At 46.4% G+C, this 16,542-nt stretch overlaps 2 protein-coding genes across 6 annotated transcripts in view; both read left to right on the forward strand.

Annotated features, from left to right (window-relative positions):
• Window positions 1–16,542, forward strand: part of SMC3 (structural maintenance of chromosomes 3) — a 606,933-nt gene that overhangs the window by 57,895 nt on the left and 532,496 nt on the right. For all 5 annotated transcript variants that reach the window (XR_011892404.1, XR_011892405.1, XM_072286062.1 and 2 more), the window contains exons 4-7: window positions 7,498–7,637; window positions 15,577–15,656; window positions 15,718–15,796; window positions 15,853–16,085. Coding sequence is in view for 3 of the 5 variants with exons in the window: in XM_072286062.1 (XP_072142163.1) it covers window positions 7,498–7,637; window positions 15,577–15,656; window positions 15,718–15,796; window positions 15,853–16,085 (532 nt within the window). In the remaining 2 variants the exon portion in view is untranslated. The remainder of the gene's footprint in view (window positions 1–7,497; window positions 7,638–15,576; window positions 15,657–15,717; window positions 15,797–15,852; window positions 16,086–16,542) is intronic.
• LOC140215192 (tigger transposable element-derived protein 6-like) lies at window positions 10,893–12,496 on the forward strand. The gene has a single exon (XM_072285894.1). The coding sequence runs from the start codon at window positions 10,970–10,972 to the stop codon at window positions 12,494–12,496; it is 1,527 nt and encodes a 508-aa protein (XP_072141995.1). The 5' UTR covers window positions 10,893–10,969.

A 16,542-nucleotide genomic window follows, 5' to 3' on the forward strand; every position in this document is an offset into this window, starting at 1 on the left:
TTTAACTGTTCAATTCTGCTTCCTATGTGCTCCGATCACGTGTGTATAACAAGCCGTGGCTGTCAGTGTGCAAGAATTGCACTGCTATAACAACTTCTTCTTGTGCCAGTACTCACTAAAATAATAAACGTGTAAGCCGTGCCACATACCCTGACATCTTAATGATCGCAAGAGTTTCTCCTACATATAAAAGTGGCGACGTCAATGACCCTGGAAGCTATTGGCCAATCTCTATGCTTAGCATAATAAATACTGTATTTGAAAAGGTCATCGCGGCTCAATTGAAGCACTACCTAAACGAAAACAAGCTTGTAACAGATTCTCAACATGGATTTAGAGCCAATCGATCATCATCAGCAGTGCTAGAACTAACCCAGAGTATATACACAGCTCTACACAAAAACGAGTTTGCCATAGGATTACTTTTAGATTTAAAGAAAGCATTTGACACGGTCTTTCATTCCATACTTCTAAAAAAATTATGAACTTATGATTTTAGCAAAAAAACAATAGACCTCTTTTCAAACTACCTAAATGGTCGAAAACTGTAAAATTTGGCTCCTTTGCATCCCAGTATGCTACTATGGTTACAGGAGTTCCGCAAATATCAGTTTTGGGGCCCATAATGTTCTCGCTATATGTCAATGACCTCCCATTCATACTAAAGTCATCAAAATGTGTTATGTACGCTGACGATGCCACGCTATTATTTTCAGGTAAATCCCTTGGCGTATTGCAGAACACTATAAAGAGCGAGTTATCGAACATATTAACTTGGTTTGCATGTAATAAATTAACTCTAAGCAGAGCTAAGACAAAATACATAGTATTCAACTCCCGTTATTCCAGGGGTGGCACAATAGGCATGCAAATTCACCTCCTAGGTAGAACTATAGAACAGCTCGACCACATAAAATATTTAGGGGTATTATTGGACTGCAACTTGAACTGGAGACCACATATATCTAGTGTATGTGCGAAATTAGCTTCGGCTTGCTATTTATTAATAAAATGCAGAGAATATCTTGACCTTAGCGTACTTACTTAGCGTTGCTTACTTTTCCATATTTCACTGTCGCATCATATACTCTTCTGAAACATGGTCTAGCACATATAAAATATACGCAGATCCCGTCTTTCGGTTACAGAAAAGGGCCTTGCGCATTATGACATATGAAAGCCCACATGATAATAGTGACATGCTGTTCGGTCGTCTTGGAATATAACTATTATCTCTGGCATGCGAAATGAAAGTTGCCATTTTGATTAACAATATTTTACGTGGGAATCACTCATTATCACCAAGCCTATTTATTACACCTAATTGCAATACAAGAGGTGCAACAAATATAAATTTCAACCTACCAATCACTCATAACACGAATGGCCAACGACTACTTGAGTTTCATGGTGCCAACATTTGGAACACAGTACCTCTTGAGGTAAAAATGGCCAACCATTTCGTGTCTGCTGTAAAAAAAGCTATACCTATCAAAAAGTATGTGATTTTCCATCGGTCTGGTTCTCCACTTGTTTTATACTGTGCAAGATTATTCTTTCTTGGATCTATTCAGAAAGCCTAAACACTTGAGCACAGACAGACCTTTGCAGATATGTTAATATGCTATTTCTTTTTTTTGTGTGTATGTATTCTCGTAACAGTTCTGTTTTATCACTAGTGATTGATAAGCACTGTTTTCTTTTTTAATGGTTTTAATTGTATGTGTCCACCTAACTGTATTAGGTTGTATCACTAATAATTAGATATGCGCATGACATTGTAGCTGCTGCTACATATGTGACTGTGGGCCTACACTAGCCTTTGGCTTCTGGCCCAACAGTTCCTTTGTACAAATTATCAAGGAAAAATAAACTGAATTGAATTGAAATTGAAACTGCTAAGAGGGGTCACAGGTGGCAAGTGACATGCGATCTCCACTGAGGCGTCACTTTGGTGGCCACAAAAGGGGCCTTTTAGAAAATGTGAGAAGGTTGCTGTGGCAGCCTCTCAGCTTGAGATTGCCACAAGCATCTCTGCATGTACTTCTCCCTGGCTTGCACGAGAAAACCCCATGTCCGTCAACTTTGCTTGCTTAATTTGAAGCTTGCCGACATCGTTCTCCAAGGCATCCAGGTGCTCCACATAGTGCAGCAGAAGATCCCTTGTGAGCATGAAGCCCCGGAGGGACGGAATCATCTGTAGGGCCTCCTGCGAGGTCAACGTTGAGGCAGCCTGCCCTACCGCATCGTTGCTGCCATCGTCGCTATCCGATGCGAGCACATTTGCAGTGATAGCCTCAATGCTTAGAAGTTCTGATGTTTCTAATGTGTCGTCCACGTTTAGAAACTCTTCTAGTCCTGAATCATTCTAATCAACTTAGGGCGAAAGTTCAGGCATCACTTCATCGGTGGGAGCTTCGCAGGCTTCACTGCTGCCTTGGACAAAGCACGCTTTCTTAAAGCAGTGCCATACCATAGAAGCGCCTACTTCGGACCACTCACCGAAGATAAACTGCATGGCCATCAGTAGATTGATCTTCAAGTCTGGTTGCTCCCTGCTTGTCTGCGTGGCCATGACCATCAACAGGACTAACTTGTTCAAAACCTGGTGACGATACATGACCTTAAAATAGACTGTCATGCCGGCATCTATGGGCTGCAAACCTGCTGCTGTGTTCAGCAGCAGGAAAAAAAACTTTCATGCTTGAGAGCTTAGGCATAAAGTGGCAAGCGCTATAATCATCTAGAATGAGCGCCGCCTTTCTCTTGGATAGCGCGATACATTGATCAAACTCAAAGAGCCACTCACGAAAGAAGTTCTCGTGTCATCCATGCCTTGCAGTTGTGACAGTAGTGTACTGGTATCCTGGCAGCACTGCGGAAGCAGCGGGCATGTTTAGAGCACAGCTCTTGGGCGCCCATTCATGCGCTGAGTGTCGGTGCTGACGTAACTGAGCGATCAAGCACAGTGCAAAATAAAAGTGAATGCGGAGTGCAGTGGGGTATGAAAGACGCGACGAGGAAAGTGAAGAGGAGGGTGCAGTGGAACGATGAGGCGGAAAGTGGAGGAGGGTATGGTGAAAGCATAAGAAGAAAAGCTTAGTTCGGTGACGATGGCTACGAGGTGGTGCCAGAGTAGAGCACGTGTTGTCTGGGAGGTCTGTCGGCGGCAGCTGCTATGAATTGCGCCCAGGCATCACCCACGTTCTGGCTCTCGCGATCGCCAGATTAGTGAGGCAGTCGAGCCGCACTTTGCACCATTTGCAACGTGCCGCATGAGACAGATTGTCCGCACCAGGCAATATATAGAGAAATGAAAACGCGTATAGAGCTGCATTCAAATTTCGCATTAGGGAACATTGTAATCGTCAGTGAATTTTTCAAAATTTCCCAGTGAAAAATGCAAAGACCACTCCCGTCCACGTTAGTGCACAAAAACAGTGCAGCGCAGCTTGGCATTTTTGCTGTCCTTACATGTGTCTCCTTTGAGTGCATGCGTCTTGGGCGGCAACATGTGGAAGAACAGACCTGTTTCATCGCCATTATACATGTCGGTGTCAACGTACTTGTCGAGGTTGTGGTCAGTGTTTCCTCCGCCCACTTCTGCTTTGCCTCCACGTCAAGCAAAGTTCCCTGGCCGGTGATGGCGTTGTAAACAATGCTGTGCCTCTCTTTGAAGTGCTGTACCCAGCTGCCACCTGGTAAGAAGTCAACATTCTTGATGAGTAGGGCAAAGTGCTTCGCTTTTGTGGCCAGAATAGACCCGGCGATGGGCAGGTTCATGGCATGGCCACTGAGAAACCACTCGTAAAGAGCCTCTTCCACCTCCTTATAGGCACCTTGTCGGACACATTTGTGTCTGTTGTCTACCGAGCAGTTTTCTTTGTCAACTTCTCTGTCCAGTGGATGATTGCTGACACTGCCGTTTGCGATAGTCTGTACTTCTTTACCAAGTCACACACTTCTTTAGCATCTTTGTAGTCCTTCACGATACTGCACTTCGTTTCCAAATTTATAGCAGTGCGCTTTTTTTTTTCACCGGCAACGTCGTGCATTGCTGATGATCAGTGGCCGGATCGGCCATCTTCTGTTTCGGCGGCGAATCAAACGAGGCGGAGAAACCACGTGGCCAGGAACAACTTCAACGCAACCAATAAAGACAAGCACAAGCGATTTAATCTGTTAGCAGAACTGCACGGAATGAGAACAGCCGTGGTTGCTTAGTGGCTATGGTGTTGGGCTGCTAAGCATGAAGTCGTGGGATTGAATCCTGGCCACGGCAGCCGCATTTCGATGGGGGCGAAATGTGGAAACACCAGTGTACTTAGATTTCTGTGCAGGTTAAAGAATCTCAGGTGGTCCAAATTATTCCAGAGTTCCCCACTACGGCGTGCCTCATAATCAGATTGTAGTTTTGGCATGTAAAACCCCATAATTTAATTTTTTTGTTAAAAATGAGGGGCCAGTGAGCAATCTGGGAGCTGCATGGCCAGCGCAGTTGGTGCGGTCCATTTGTGTTTCTGTGGGTGGCACGGCATAGACCTATGGGCGCAGCCCGTTCGTGTTCGGAGCGGTGGAAGAGCGACAGGAGGAAGGTGCACGAGACTGACGATGCGAAGAAGGTTGAAAAACAGGTTCTATTGTAAGAGCGCATGGCGGCCGTTTGGATGACGAGCGAGGGTGCAGAGTGTAAAATTTTCTCTTTTTTTATCTTTTCAATGATTTTGCATTCCATTGCCTTTTGGCACGGACACCCAGCAGCCAGATTTCATTGTTATAACTGATAATGCAGCATGGGGGCACTGTAGTAAACGGGTTATTTCACCATAGCAAACATACAGTAGTTGCAGATGGCTACACATTTGGGCGGGTTAGTTCATGGCTATGAGCAGAAAACAGTGCTGTGGTCTGTGTCCTTCTCTCCATCCTTTCTTCTAGCGCTGTTTCCTGCTCGTAATACAAAAGTAGATGGTGCAGCAGCTTCTCATTATTACACTGAAATCTCGATATAACGAACTTCACGGGACTGCGGTGAATTGTTTGTTATTCTGAAATATCGTTTAGTGAAAGCCTCAAAATTAACCATTCCGCCCATCACCCCATCAGTTTATAAGTTGTCACCATGTGAGCTATCCAGGAAAATGTCGCTGTTGGCTCTCGCCACCCGCTGTTCCTCTTTTCCATAGGTTCCGCTGCCATGCACCATCGAAGCACCATATAAGAGTGATGTGCGCAAAACAGACGCTGACGCTGAGAAAATTACTGACAGAAAGGTTGCTCCATGTCGCCTCCAAAGCGCAGTGTTTCTTGCTTTTTGTTTATTTTTCACATTTCTTGCCGTGGACACTGCAACTGTCTCGCTCGAGGCAGACACCTGAACTATATCAAAGCACAAGCTCGCGTAAAAAACACCTGGAAAATGCAAAATATGACCGTGTAGCCTTTCCGCGAGTATGGAGGTTACGTTTTATCGCGCGCATAGCTATACTCGTGGACAACTTTCTGTGGCTATGAAGGGAAAGCTACGGAGGCAAAGCTTGCACGAGTGAGAGTGCTTCTGAAAAAAGTCCAGTGTTCTAATCTGCGTTAGGTTAGGTTGAGGAAGAGAAAACATAAAAACCTTATTAGCAACAGTTTGATAAGACAGAATGCACCACTGAGTGTAAAAGTTTACTTAGTTTGTGGCTTTTCTCTTCAGTGTCGGGGCAAGTGCGAAACCGTCTCATGTGGAAGCTGCATCAATTCAGCCTCTGTTCAGAGCAACCAAAAGGACTGTCAATGCTGCTGGGCTACTTGGCGTGGTAATATATGTGCAGAAGCCATGCGCCCGTAGCTTTCCCTTCATAGCCATAAACAGTTGTCCGCGAGTGTGGTATGGCCGCAGAAAGAACCGCAAAAGAAAGAGGCGTAAGCAGAAAGATGGGTAAAAGAAGGAAGAGATGCGCCTTTGTTGCTAAGTGACACCTTGCTGGGCAGTGCATGCACTCGCAAAACCTGATACGCCGTTGCCTCTGCTCCTCGCATTCTTTTTTCTCGGGCGCCATTCAGGTTTTCCGAACCCATGCGCCACGAAGTCTGCTCTCTGCGCGTTGTCTGCTAGCCTACTGTTTCTGCTGCCGTGAAGGATACACGGAAATCTAAGAATCCCCAGATTTCCGGATATTCGTAGTACTGAGACGTTGTTAACATCACAGGGAAACTGAATAACGATGGTTATTCTGAAGTTCATTGTACTGAAATATTTTTACATTGAAACTATAAGAAGTCAACAGGGGATTTCTTAAAGTTTGTTAATCTGAAAAGTTTGTTAATGTGGTGTTCGTAGTAACGAGGTTTCACTGTATAACCTTGTTAAAACCGGTATCATTATAGACTATAGTGCATAGTGTTCAACGGCTTTTTGGTTTTCTTATATTTGCGCTACTCCTTTCTTGGGCTCTGCATGTGTCCTTTCATGGCCAATCCTCCAGAATGGGTATGTGCCACTAGGACACAATTCATGCAGAATGCTTAAATGTATTTGCATACATGTTGCATATGGGTCTCGTCACCATTCTTCTCTCGAAAAGCATCATATATTGCATCATTGATCAGAGAAGCATCATACATCATGTATAATATTGATTCCCACAGTTTGTGAAATTTCCAAGATTAAAAAGAAATTCAATAGCAACTTCTGAACCAGTTGAAGCACTTCCTTAGTGTTACCTCACTCTTGTGTGTGTACAGACATGCGCAGTAAGCGAAGCTGGAGGCTTGGGTGAGTTGGTGACGCTTGATCTATGTACAGTGCACACAAGGACAAAACACAAAATCTTAACACAGCACTGACTAACAGCTAAAAGATTAACTGTACATGTGATATAAACACCTGTGCATTTATATCTTTGAAGAAAAGGAACAACACAAATGAGAATAGATATAGTCAAGAGTAATATACAATTTGTATCGCTTAGCAGTGACAATAAAAATGTGGAGGGAGGCGTCAAAAAAAAAGAAAAATGGATAAAATTTTATTCAAAAAGGTAAAGCTCTGTGATTTATGGGATGGGCCATCGACAAATGAAGATTAACCAAGGCCTGCCAGTACACCACAGTGGTACCCTAAGAAGCAGCACAACAGGTATGAAAATGTGTGACACCAGGAACAATCATGATTGGCTTCCTTTTGTGAGAATGAAATTGAGGGTGTGCATATGTTTCTAGTAACAGTTAGGGGTAAGTGATCACTGTGCGCCATTCTGTCCTTGCAGATGTGCAGTGAAAAGATTAATGCCAATGATGAATATACTCTAAAAATGGAAGCAGCATTTTTCCTGTAGGTAGCAAAACATGTTGCCAAGTGTGTCTGCATTTATGGGCAAGCATTGTCATGTAGTGCGAAAGGGGGATTATTTTTCATCTTTGCTTATTTAGGAATTGGAGCTTGTTTTCTGCATCATGACATTATAAATAGGCTCGTGAATGGACAAGTGTCGGTCTGCATTTTCGTTGCAGCCATCCAATTCGTGCTGAGCGATGAGTTCTCCCATCTGCGCCCCGAGCAGCGGCAAGCACTCCTGCATGAGGGAACTGGACCACGTGTGCTCAATGCCTTTGTTGAAATCATCTTCGACAACAGTGACAACCGCCTGCCAGTATGTGCCTACCTTCCTTAACAATGATTTGTATCTTCAAGAAACATCACTTTGGTTGTAGTGTTCCATTGATCTCATTGCAGTGAATTTGCACCTGCTGCCACGTGGAGCACTGGTAGTTGACACGGTCCTCTGGGTTTATGTGACCCGAAGCTGTGGTGCTTAGTAGTCTCTGAAAATGCCTCAAGTTATTGCTGGTCGTGCCTTTGTAGATTGTGGCTTTCCTTTCTCACTCAATCTAAGTACTCCGTTCATCAAGTCATCTGAGCCCTTTGAGAGTGAATTTTTTTCGCCAGGTGTGACCCGCCAAGATAAAATTTTTGTATTGCAGATATAAAATTTTCAGACTGACTTATTTCCAAAAAAAATGTAGCTCATTTTTTTAGTGACCATACATTGACAAAAAAAATATATTTTCCATAGGTAAACATGCATTGTTTATTCATGAATACAGATGGGCTTTCATAAACGCTTATAATAAAAATAAAAAAGTAGGTACACTGAAATAGATATATATTCCGATTCGGCACTTGGGTAGTAGTCCTCATCGGCGGAATCACTGCATGGCTCACTTGCAACAGAGCAAGTAGCATGCATGCACATAGTGTAATCGAACCGTGTATGTGAGTGCACGCAAGAAAACGATTACGAAACTTGCAATAATCCTTCATTCCGTCGCCAACGAAGGGCAGTCAGTTTTCTCAAGCCGAGTCTCGTGAAAAGAAACGCAGGTATGGCAGCATCATTTGTATACAGTGGCATCATTTGTATATACTAGCTCCCACCTGTGAACAGATGTAATTGCAACCCTGTGAACAACACACGAGCGACCGTCTAGCGGTGACCCTTTGAGAGATTAATAACCAGGTTGACTTTAATTTCTATGAGGGCAACAAACAGAAACAGTCCATGAGATCAAACCAAAACTAAATGCTGTGCGCCCTCGCACTTGTGGATGTGCGAACAGTTGCTGAAACTCCAGCATGAAGAAGCTGTGAAATTAAAACCAAGGGACTACGGAGCAAAAAAGATTCCTTGTATTGACACAAGGTGGGAGCACTTGCTAGGCAATAATGAATTGAAAAAATTGGCTCATTTTTCAAGCATACAGATGGCACTGTAAATATACGGCATCGACCATGTGGGACTTGTTTGCGATGCTGTACATTTACAGCATTGACCCTCAGAGGGAGAATGGGAGATGTTAGGGTTAATGGGTCAAACTACTGCATATATAGGGTCCTTCCTTCTAGTGTCTTATATTTTTGGAAATTCGGTAGTGGTTGAAAATCATGTTTTCTTTTTTAAAGCGGAAAATTGAGGAGAAACCGGGTGTTTTGTTGTCTGGCAGCCCAAAGTTTGGATTTTTCTGGGAACTGTTACTAACAATGAACACTAGAAACGGTCTGCATTTGAACACAAATGTCCTATTTAAAAAACTAAATCATTCGTGAGGATGCGTGAGCAGATTTACTCACAGGGACATGTAGGCAAAGAGCTTCTCGCATATCGTGTGACCAACTCACCTCTGCAAACATTGTTGTCGGGCATTATCAATAAATTTAAAGAAACCAAGTGAACATAAAATGCCAAATAGAGGTGGGCTTGCCGATTGTTTCTTTGCTTTGTTCTCTGCAGTCTTTCACAAAGGAATAAAGCACAAAAAATGGCCAGGCTTAGCTTGGTTAAGCCAAGAATGCGTTGCATATTGTGCGGTCTTTTTTTTTTTGAGGGCGAGGTATTGCTTGGCGGCACTCGATTTTCTCGGCAATACTTGGTTATACTTGGATTTACTCGGTAATACTTGGTTTAGCTATTTTAATTCTTGGTCATTCTGTGTGCAAGTACCAGTAGTGAGGCGAGAAGTGCTGTAGCGGCTATATACGTGGTTGCCGGTGAAGCTAATGCTGGACCGTTGCTTCAGTAGAGGAACGTTGCCGCCGAGCTGCATACTGAGCGCGCCGTTTAGCGAGTCGTTTTTCCCGTTCTTCTTCTGTCTCCGTGGCCCGCTGAAGCTTTCGCTTTGCGCTCTGTCGAACTGCTTTACCCGTGGGCGGCATCTGGCTGTAAGACTGTCCCGGCGAAGGAGCGCAGCTCTTTTATACATATGCCGTGACGTCAATCATAGCGCAGCGCCCCTAGCGGGAGGAGCGAGAGTCAGGTGGTGGCTGCAGCCGCGCGTGACCGCGCCAGTTGGGGCCCAGCTTTTCCTCCGTGACGTCACGCGCCGGCGCAGCGCCCCTAGCGGGAGGAGCGGGAGTCAAGTGGTGGCTGCGGCCGCGCGCGACCGCGCGAGTTGGGGCCCAGCTTTTCCTCCGTGACGTCGCGCGCCGGCGCAGCTCCTTCTAGGAGCGGGAGTCGGGTGGTGGCTGCGGCCGCGCGCGACCGCGCGAGTTGGGACCCAGCTTTTCCTCCTGCTGTCGTGACGTCACGTCACGTGGTTGCGCTAAAGGTCAATGGTGGCTGCCCGGCCGCGCCCAAGGGCTGAACTGAGTGATTGCAATATGCAGCGCATAAAAATTTGTGTACACGGGCATGCTTTGCAGTGGGTGTGATGCTTTTCCTTATCTTGCAAGGCCATGTTTAGGAACATTTCTATGTCCATGCTAGACCTTTTGTTCTTGTCTGTTGTCCTGTTTTACTGGTTCTCAATACAGTGAAACCCCGTTAAACCGTAGTTGGCCGAAGCTCAGAAAAAGTACGTACTAAACGGTAGTACAGTCAAGCCCACTTATAACGGCCCCACTTAAGACGAACGCTCGCTTATCACGAACAAGTCCGGCGTGACCGTCAAAATATACGATTAGGCTATGGCGCTCGGTCTCAGCTACAACGAACGCCCGCGAGCCTAGCCGATCGGCTACAGCGAACGCCTTGGTGTCGCGGACCACTTTCCACGTGGCGAGATCCGCTGACCCTGTGCTGTGCACGCTCCGAGAATTGGCTTTCCCGCGGCGTCTCGTCGGAGGCACGGAGGAGCGGCGATGCGGCGAGGGGATCGCCGCGATAACGAGAGAGAGAGAGAAAAAAACAAATGCCGGCCCAGCACGCATCAGCAACGTGAACACATAAGTCGAAAGTGCCAGCTCATTCGCCACGGGACCCCACTCGCCATCGTCGACGTCAGGGCAGCGGCGAAGTTTTCCACCAATTGACAATGTAGCACGTGATCACGTGCTTTCGTACCCCCTCTTCTCCCTCCCCCCCCCCCCCCCCCCCTTAACGCCGCGCCTCACACCTCACATGACTGCGGGACTGTCTTTTTCTTACTTGTGGTTGTGCTAGTGTTGTCGGCGTTGTTTCCTACTGGTGTGCTCCCGTGCCTATCCGAGATGGCAGATTCGCCGGCGTCTACTTCGACAGTGAAGCGAAAAGCTTTGGACTTGGCCACGAAACTGTTGATCTTGAAAGACCTTTCCCAAGGCCCGAAAAACCACGAACTGGTGAAAAAGTATGGTTTGTCGAAATCGACAATATCCACGATACTAAAAGAGAAGGACAAAATCTACAAGAGTGCCGCCACGGACTCCGCGACGAGGAAGCACCTACGGAAAGCCACATATGCAGACGTTGAAGACGCGCTTCTAAAGTGGTTCCTTGATACTCGAGCACGCAATGTTCCAATCAGCGGGCCGCTGATGTTGTCCAAAGCAAAGGACTTAGCGTTCCTCCTGGACTTCTCAGATTTTTCTCCTGGCAATGGCTGGCTCCATCGCTTCAAGCTCCGCCACGGAATTATTTTCAAGACCATCAACGGCGAATCGGCATCGGTAAGCGACGAAGACATCAACACGTGGATGTCTAAAAACTTGGCCCGTGTATCAAGTTATGCTGAAAGAGATGTGTATAACGCCGATGAAACAGCGCTATTCTATCAAATGCTGCCTGGCAAAACGCACGCTATGAAGGGTGACAAATGTGCTGGCGGCAAGCACAGCAAAGTTCGCATAACTGTGCTTTTGTGCACCAACATGGATGGAAGCGATCGATGCTTGCCATTTGTCATCGGTAAATCAAAGAGGCCACGTTGCTTCCGCACATATGTACCAGTGCGTTGCAGGCATAACTCGAAGTCGTGGATGACACGCGAGTTGTTCGCGGAATGGCTTATTGACTTTGACAGCAGCATGGCGAAGAAAGGGCGCAAAGTTCTTCTGATTCTCGACAACTGTACCGCCCACCATGTCCAAGCTGTCTTAACGGCAGTTGAGTTGCTTTTTCTGCCGCCAAATGTAACTTCAAAAGCGCAACCGCTAGACATGGGTGTAATACGGTCGTTTAAAGCGGCCTACAGGCGCCGTGTTGTGCAGCGGATGCTGATTGCAGTTGATCGCCCCGCTGCCAATGTGCCTCTGCAGGTCTCGCTGTACTCGGCGATAGAAATGATCAAAGCGGCGTGGATGGAAGTGACACCCGAATGCATCCGGAATTGTTTTCGCAAGGCCGGCTTCGCTGACGCACCTGAAGCAGGCATTGAAGACACTGAACAAAGCCAGCCTGACGACGACTTGTGGCGACGCGTTGTTGACGCTAACCTGGCCGGCTGCGATCTTGATTGGCAAGATTTTGTTGATGTGGACGATGCTGCTGAAGTTGCGGAGTCGTTTTGCGATGAGACCGCCATCCGGGAAGTGCGGGCATCAAGCGACGTCGAAGCAACGGACGATGACAACGATCCGTCAGAGCCAGCACCCGTAAGCGCGACCACAGCAGTGAGCCATATTGAGGCACTTAGAAATCTTGTGTATTTTAAGGCCTTGGGTGACGAACACATCGCAACTTTGAACAAGCTTGAAACCGCCGTCATTGGGTGTGCTCTGACGAGGCAGACACCGATCACCGATTTTTTTCCTCAATAAATTTTTGTTTTGATTGATGTCAATTTTTGTGTGTGGCCCACATACCACAAACTTCTGGATAGAACGAACGAATTCCGTGTGACGCTCGGGTTCGTTATAAGCGGGCTCAACTGTACTGGTTAACCGAAATAGTATATTATGTATAAATTATGTATAAACGAAGTGCCCGACCCGTAGTACCGCTAGCACAAAAATCTGTCCACAGTGCGCCTCACGCACTGCCAAAACGCGCGCCTACAGTGGAAAAGACATGCTTCACTGCAATGCAGTGGGCATAGTGGTTTTTGTCACATGCTCTCGTCCCCCACTGCGTGCAGGCGCAGCGGTTGCAGCGTCAGCGCGTGTTCCATGCCGCTGCTACTGGCTGCCGTTTGCCCATTTCTCTGCGCCTGTGGTGACTTGTGTGCGCGCAATGCCGGTCTGCGCCATTTCTTTGTGTGCAGTGGTTAGGGGTGTTGCATCTAGCGTGGTGTCTTTTTTTTTTTCTGAACTGTGCAGAAGTGCCAGTGAGCGAAGATGCCAAAGTAAAAGACTTTAACGCTGCAGCAGAAGTTCTGCTTGATCCAAGAAGCGGGTAAGAACACGTGTTCCAAAACAGAGTTGGCAGAAAGGCACAGCGTGCCCCTCTCCACGTTGTCCACAATATTAAAGAACAAATCGAAGGTACTGGAGGCCTACAGCAAGACATTCTTCGAAGCGGTCGCAAGTACGGGCTCCCATGTACCAAGATGTAGAATCAGCTTTACTTCGCTGGCAGACAGCAAACAGAGCCCACCTTCCCGTCAGTGGAACGATACTACAGGAGAAGGCCAATGACTTGGCTCTACAACTTGGGCACGAAGAGTTCAAGTGTAGCAATGGATGGTTCAGCCATTTTAAAGAGCGCAATAATTTATTTTCGTCGCCGTCTGTGGTGAGAGCGGCAGCGCAAACAAGAGCGTCGTCGACAGCTGGAAGAAACACATGTTGGCTCCATTGCTTAGCGAGTATGGTGCAGACAATGTGTACAACCTTGATGAGGCAGCCCTTTTTTATAAGATGCTGCCAACAAAAACGTTCGCAGCAAATGACACTGCAGTCGAGGGTCGAAAGCAGGGCAAGGAAAGAACTACCGTTCTGCTTGGTGCGAACATGTGCGGTAAACACAAGCTGCCGCTACTCGTAGTTGTAAAAAGTGGGAAGCCTCGCTGCGTTAAAAATGCACGGCTGCCACCAAGGGATGAGCTTATCTACTGGCACAACAAAAAAAGCCTGGGTCACAGGCGCAATATTTGAAGATTACGTCCGGCAGCTTGACCGCAAGTTCGCGGCCTCAGGCAGGAATGTACTCTTTGTTGTTGATAATTGCCCGGCGGATGGTCCACGTCGATTTCACAGCCAATGTACCAAGGCGTCATTCATCACACAAGGAAGATTTACTGCCACCACCTGCTCAAGCCCATGCTCCTTTGCTACGACAGCGGCAAGGAGTACTCCATCGACCTCCTCGAGGCCATATGTCTTATCGTGTATGCATGGAAGCAAATAGAACCCACTTTGATCATGCGGTGTTTTGAACACGCTGGCTTCTCGAAGGAAAGCACCGTCGATGCTGATGCTGACTATTCATGTGCACTTGATGAAGAAACAGCCGAGTATCGCGACCACATCAATGCACTCTGCGCAGAGGATAGCGAATCCGGTGCAGTCGGCTTCGCCGAGTATCTGAGCTTTGAAAATTATCAACAAACGTGCTACTCAGATTTGGAGAGTGAAGCTACCGCTGATGCGACTATGTGCGATGACGGCGACGACGACGCTAACGAGCCCTACCGAGCACCTGCTCTTGGGGAAGTTATCGGATTGCTGGACATTATCTGCAGTTTTGTTGAGTGCCACGGTGGAAATTCTCAAATGCTGCACGTAGTTGGCCAACTAGAAAACATGACCCTTGGAGCCTCGAACTACAGGACGTGGCAAACCAGCATCTCTGATTACTTTAAGTAATCCAAAGATCGCCGAATAAAGGTAGCACATTCCTGCAACGAAATTTTTTGCCTGGGTTGCATTTTTTTGTTTGTTCGGTTAATTCGAAAACCTGCTTAATTCGAAGATTTTTTGCAGTCCCAGTGACTTCGAATTAACGAGGTTTTACTGTATTGTTGGAAAAAAAAAAAGCAGGTAAGAAATTGATACGACTGGATCTGTTACAGACAGGTGTGGTACAAGGTAGATAGAGAAGTTTTGAGAAAGAGATGTATTAAGATGTATGCAAAAATGCTAGAATGAAAAGCATGTATAGCAGGTTAGGTGACTATTTGTCACTGCCCTATTTCAGAAGGGATGCCAATAAATCATCATCATAGTCCACTGTCGGGCTGTATGGTGAAAAAGTACACAAAACCCACGGCACTACGCTGGCCAAAGTAAATTTAAAAGAAAAGAAAACGTTTTGGCTCTCACACGGGAGTGTTGTTTACAGGTAAAAGAAAGGTGTTCGAGCAATTCGCTTAAACAGGCTTGAACAGGTAACGCAGGCAAGCGCTCATACACTGACGGCAGATTGCCATCGCTCCTGTTCAGAGTGTGTGGTGTAGCCTGAATCATTGGTGACTCGAGATAAAGGCGCCGGATAGACCTTTTTCCCTGGCAAGGACACATGCCTTCCCCCAGTCGATTGCATGGCCCCTTGAAGCGGCATGTGGCATGAAGCGGACCTGTATATATATATCTTTATATATATAAAAGGGCTAATCACGTTGACATGACAATGTGATGCTGTATAATGTAATCAGCATCCTGTTGTGAAAAGCATTAAGTGCTGCTGACTACTCAACATGACAGTTTAAGGAATGTAGCCATTTCAAGTCGCCTTGTTTAACTACTTTCCGTACACAAACTTGCTGCATATAGGTACATGACGTTCAAAGCTCCAGAACTGTGTGTATGTTGTCACATTGGGCTTTGGGTTTTTTGTTGCTGGCCAGGCTGGTACTCCCTTGCATCAATGCGAGTTCCTTGTAGGCCTAGCAGCACCCTATCATTTGTTTTCTGCCTTGTGTTTAACAGTGCAGACCATTATAGGATGCATTTCCTTTTAGGTTGACAAGGAAGAGGTGTCACTAAGGCGTGTGATTGGCTCCAAGAAAGACCAGTATTTCCTGAACAAGAAGATGGTTACGTAAGTGATTTCCTTGCTGTGCTGTTTTGGAATGAGGAATGACTGCTGCTTTGCTCTGCAGAAGGACGGATGTCATGAACCTTTTGGAGAGCGCCGGTTTCTCGAGGAGCAATCCCTACTACATAGTAAAGCAGGGCAAGGTAAGTTTTAATGTGTCATGGTCAGTTGTCATCTTTAAGTGTATTTGTGCATGCAGATCAACCAGATGGCCACAGCGCCAGATTCACAACGGCTGAAGCTGCTGCGAGAGGTGGCAGGCACACGGGTGTACGATGAGCGGCGCGAAGAGAGTAAGGTGCTGCTGCGTGACACTGAGGGCAAGCGCTCCAAGATTGAGGATCTGCTCAAGTACATTGAGGATCGGCTGCAGACGCTTGAGGAGGAGAAGGAGGAGCTCAAGGAGTACCAGAAATGGGACAAGATGCGCAGGCAAGCATTGGTGTGATCATTTAGCTGGTACAGTTGGGGACAAATGTTTAGAGACTGCACTTGGAAAAAGCGCTGTATTCCGTGTGCTTTTGCAGGCATCTTCCAACTGCAAAGGGCCTACAAACTTTTCTTACTCGAGAATTGTGCATTATACAATTCATGGTTATGCACACTGAATTAGATCAAATGCAGCATTTGCTTTGTAGGCGTGATCTACAAACTTTTGTTGCTGACTGTACCTGTACTGCTGTAGTAATGGGGGTGGAGTGTCCATCAAAGAAGTACTGGACCAAGTTTTCCAATTTGTAGAAAATAAATCATACACTTCTGGAGTGTTCTAGGTGACACTCTACAAATATAGAAGTTTAGAAAAGGCCGCAGCGAAAGCTTGGTGGCTGTGGCGTTGGGCAGCTTAGCTTGAGGTCATGGGTTTGATATTTCAATGGGATCAAAATGG

This window comes from Dermacentor andersoni, chromosome 1, assembly GCF_023375885.2.
Source record: "Dermacentor andersoni chromosome 1, qqDerAnde1_hic_scaffold, whole genome shotgun sequence".
In the NCBI taxonomy this organism is placed as follows: Eukaryota; Metazoa; Arthropoda; class Arachnida; order Ixodida; family Ixodidae; genus Dermacentor; species Dermacentor andersoni.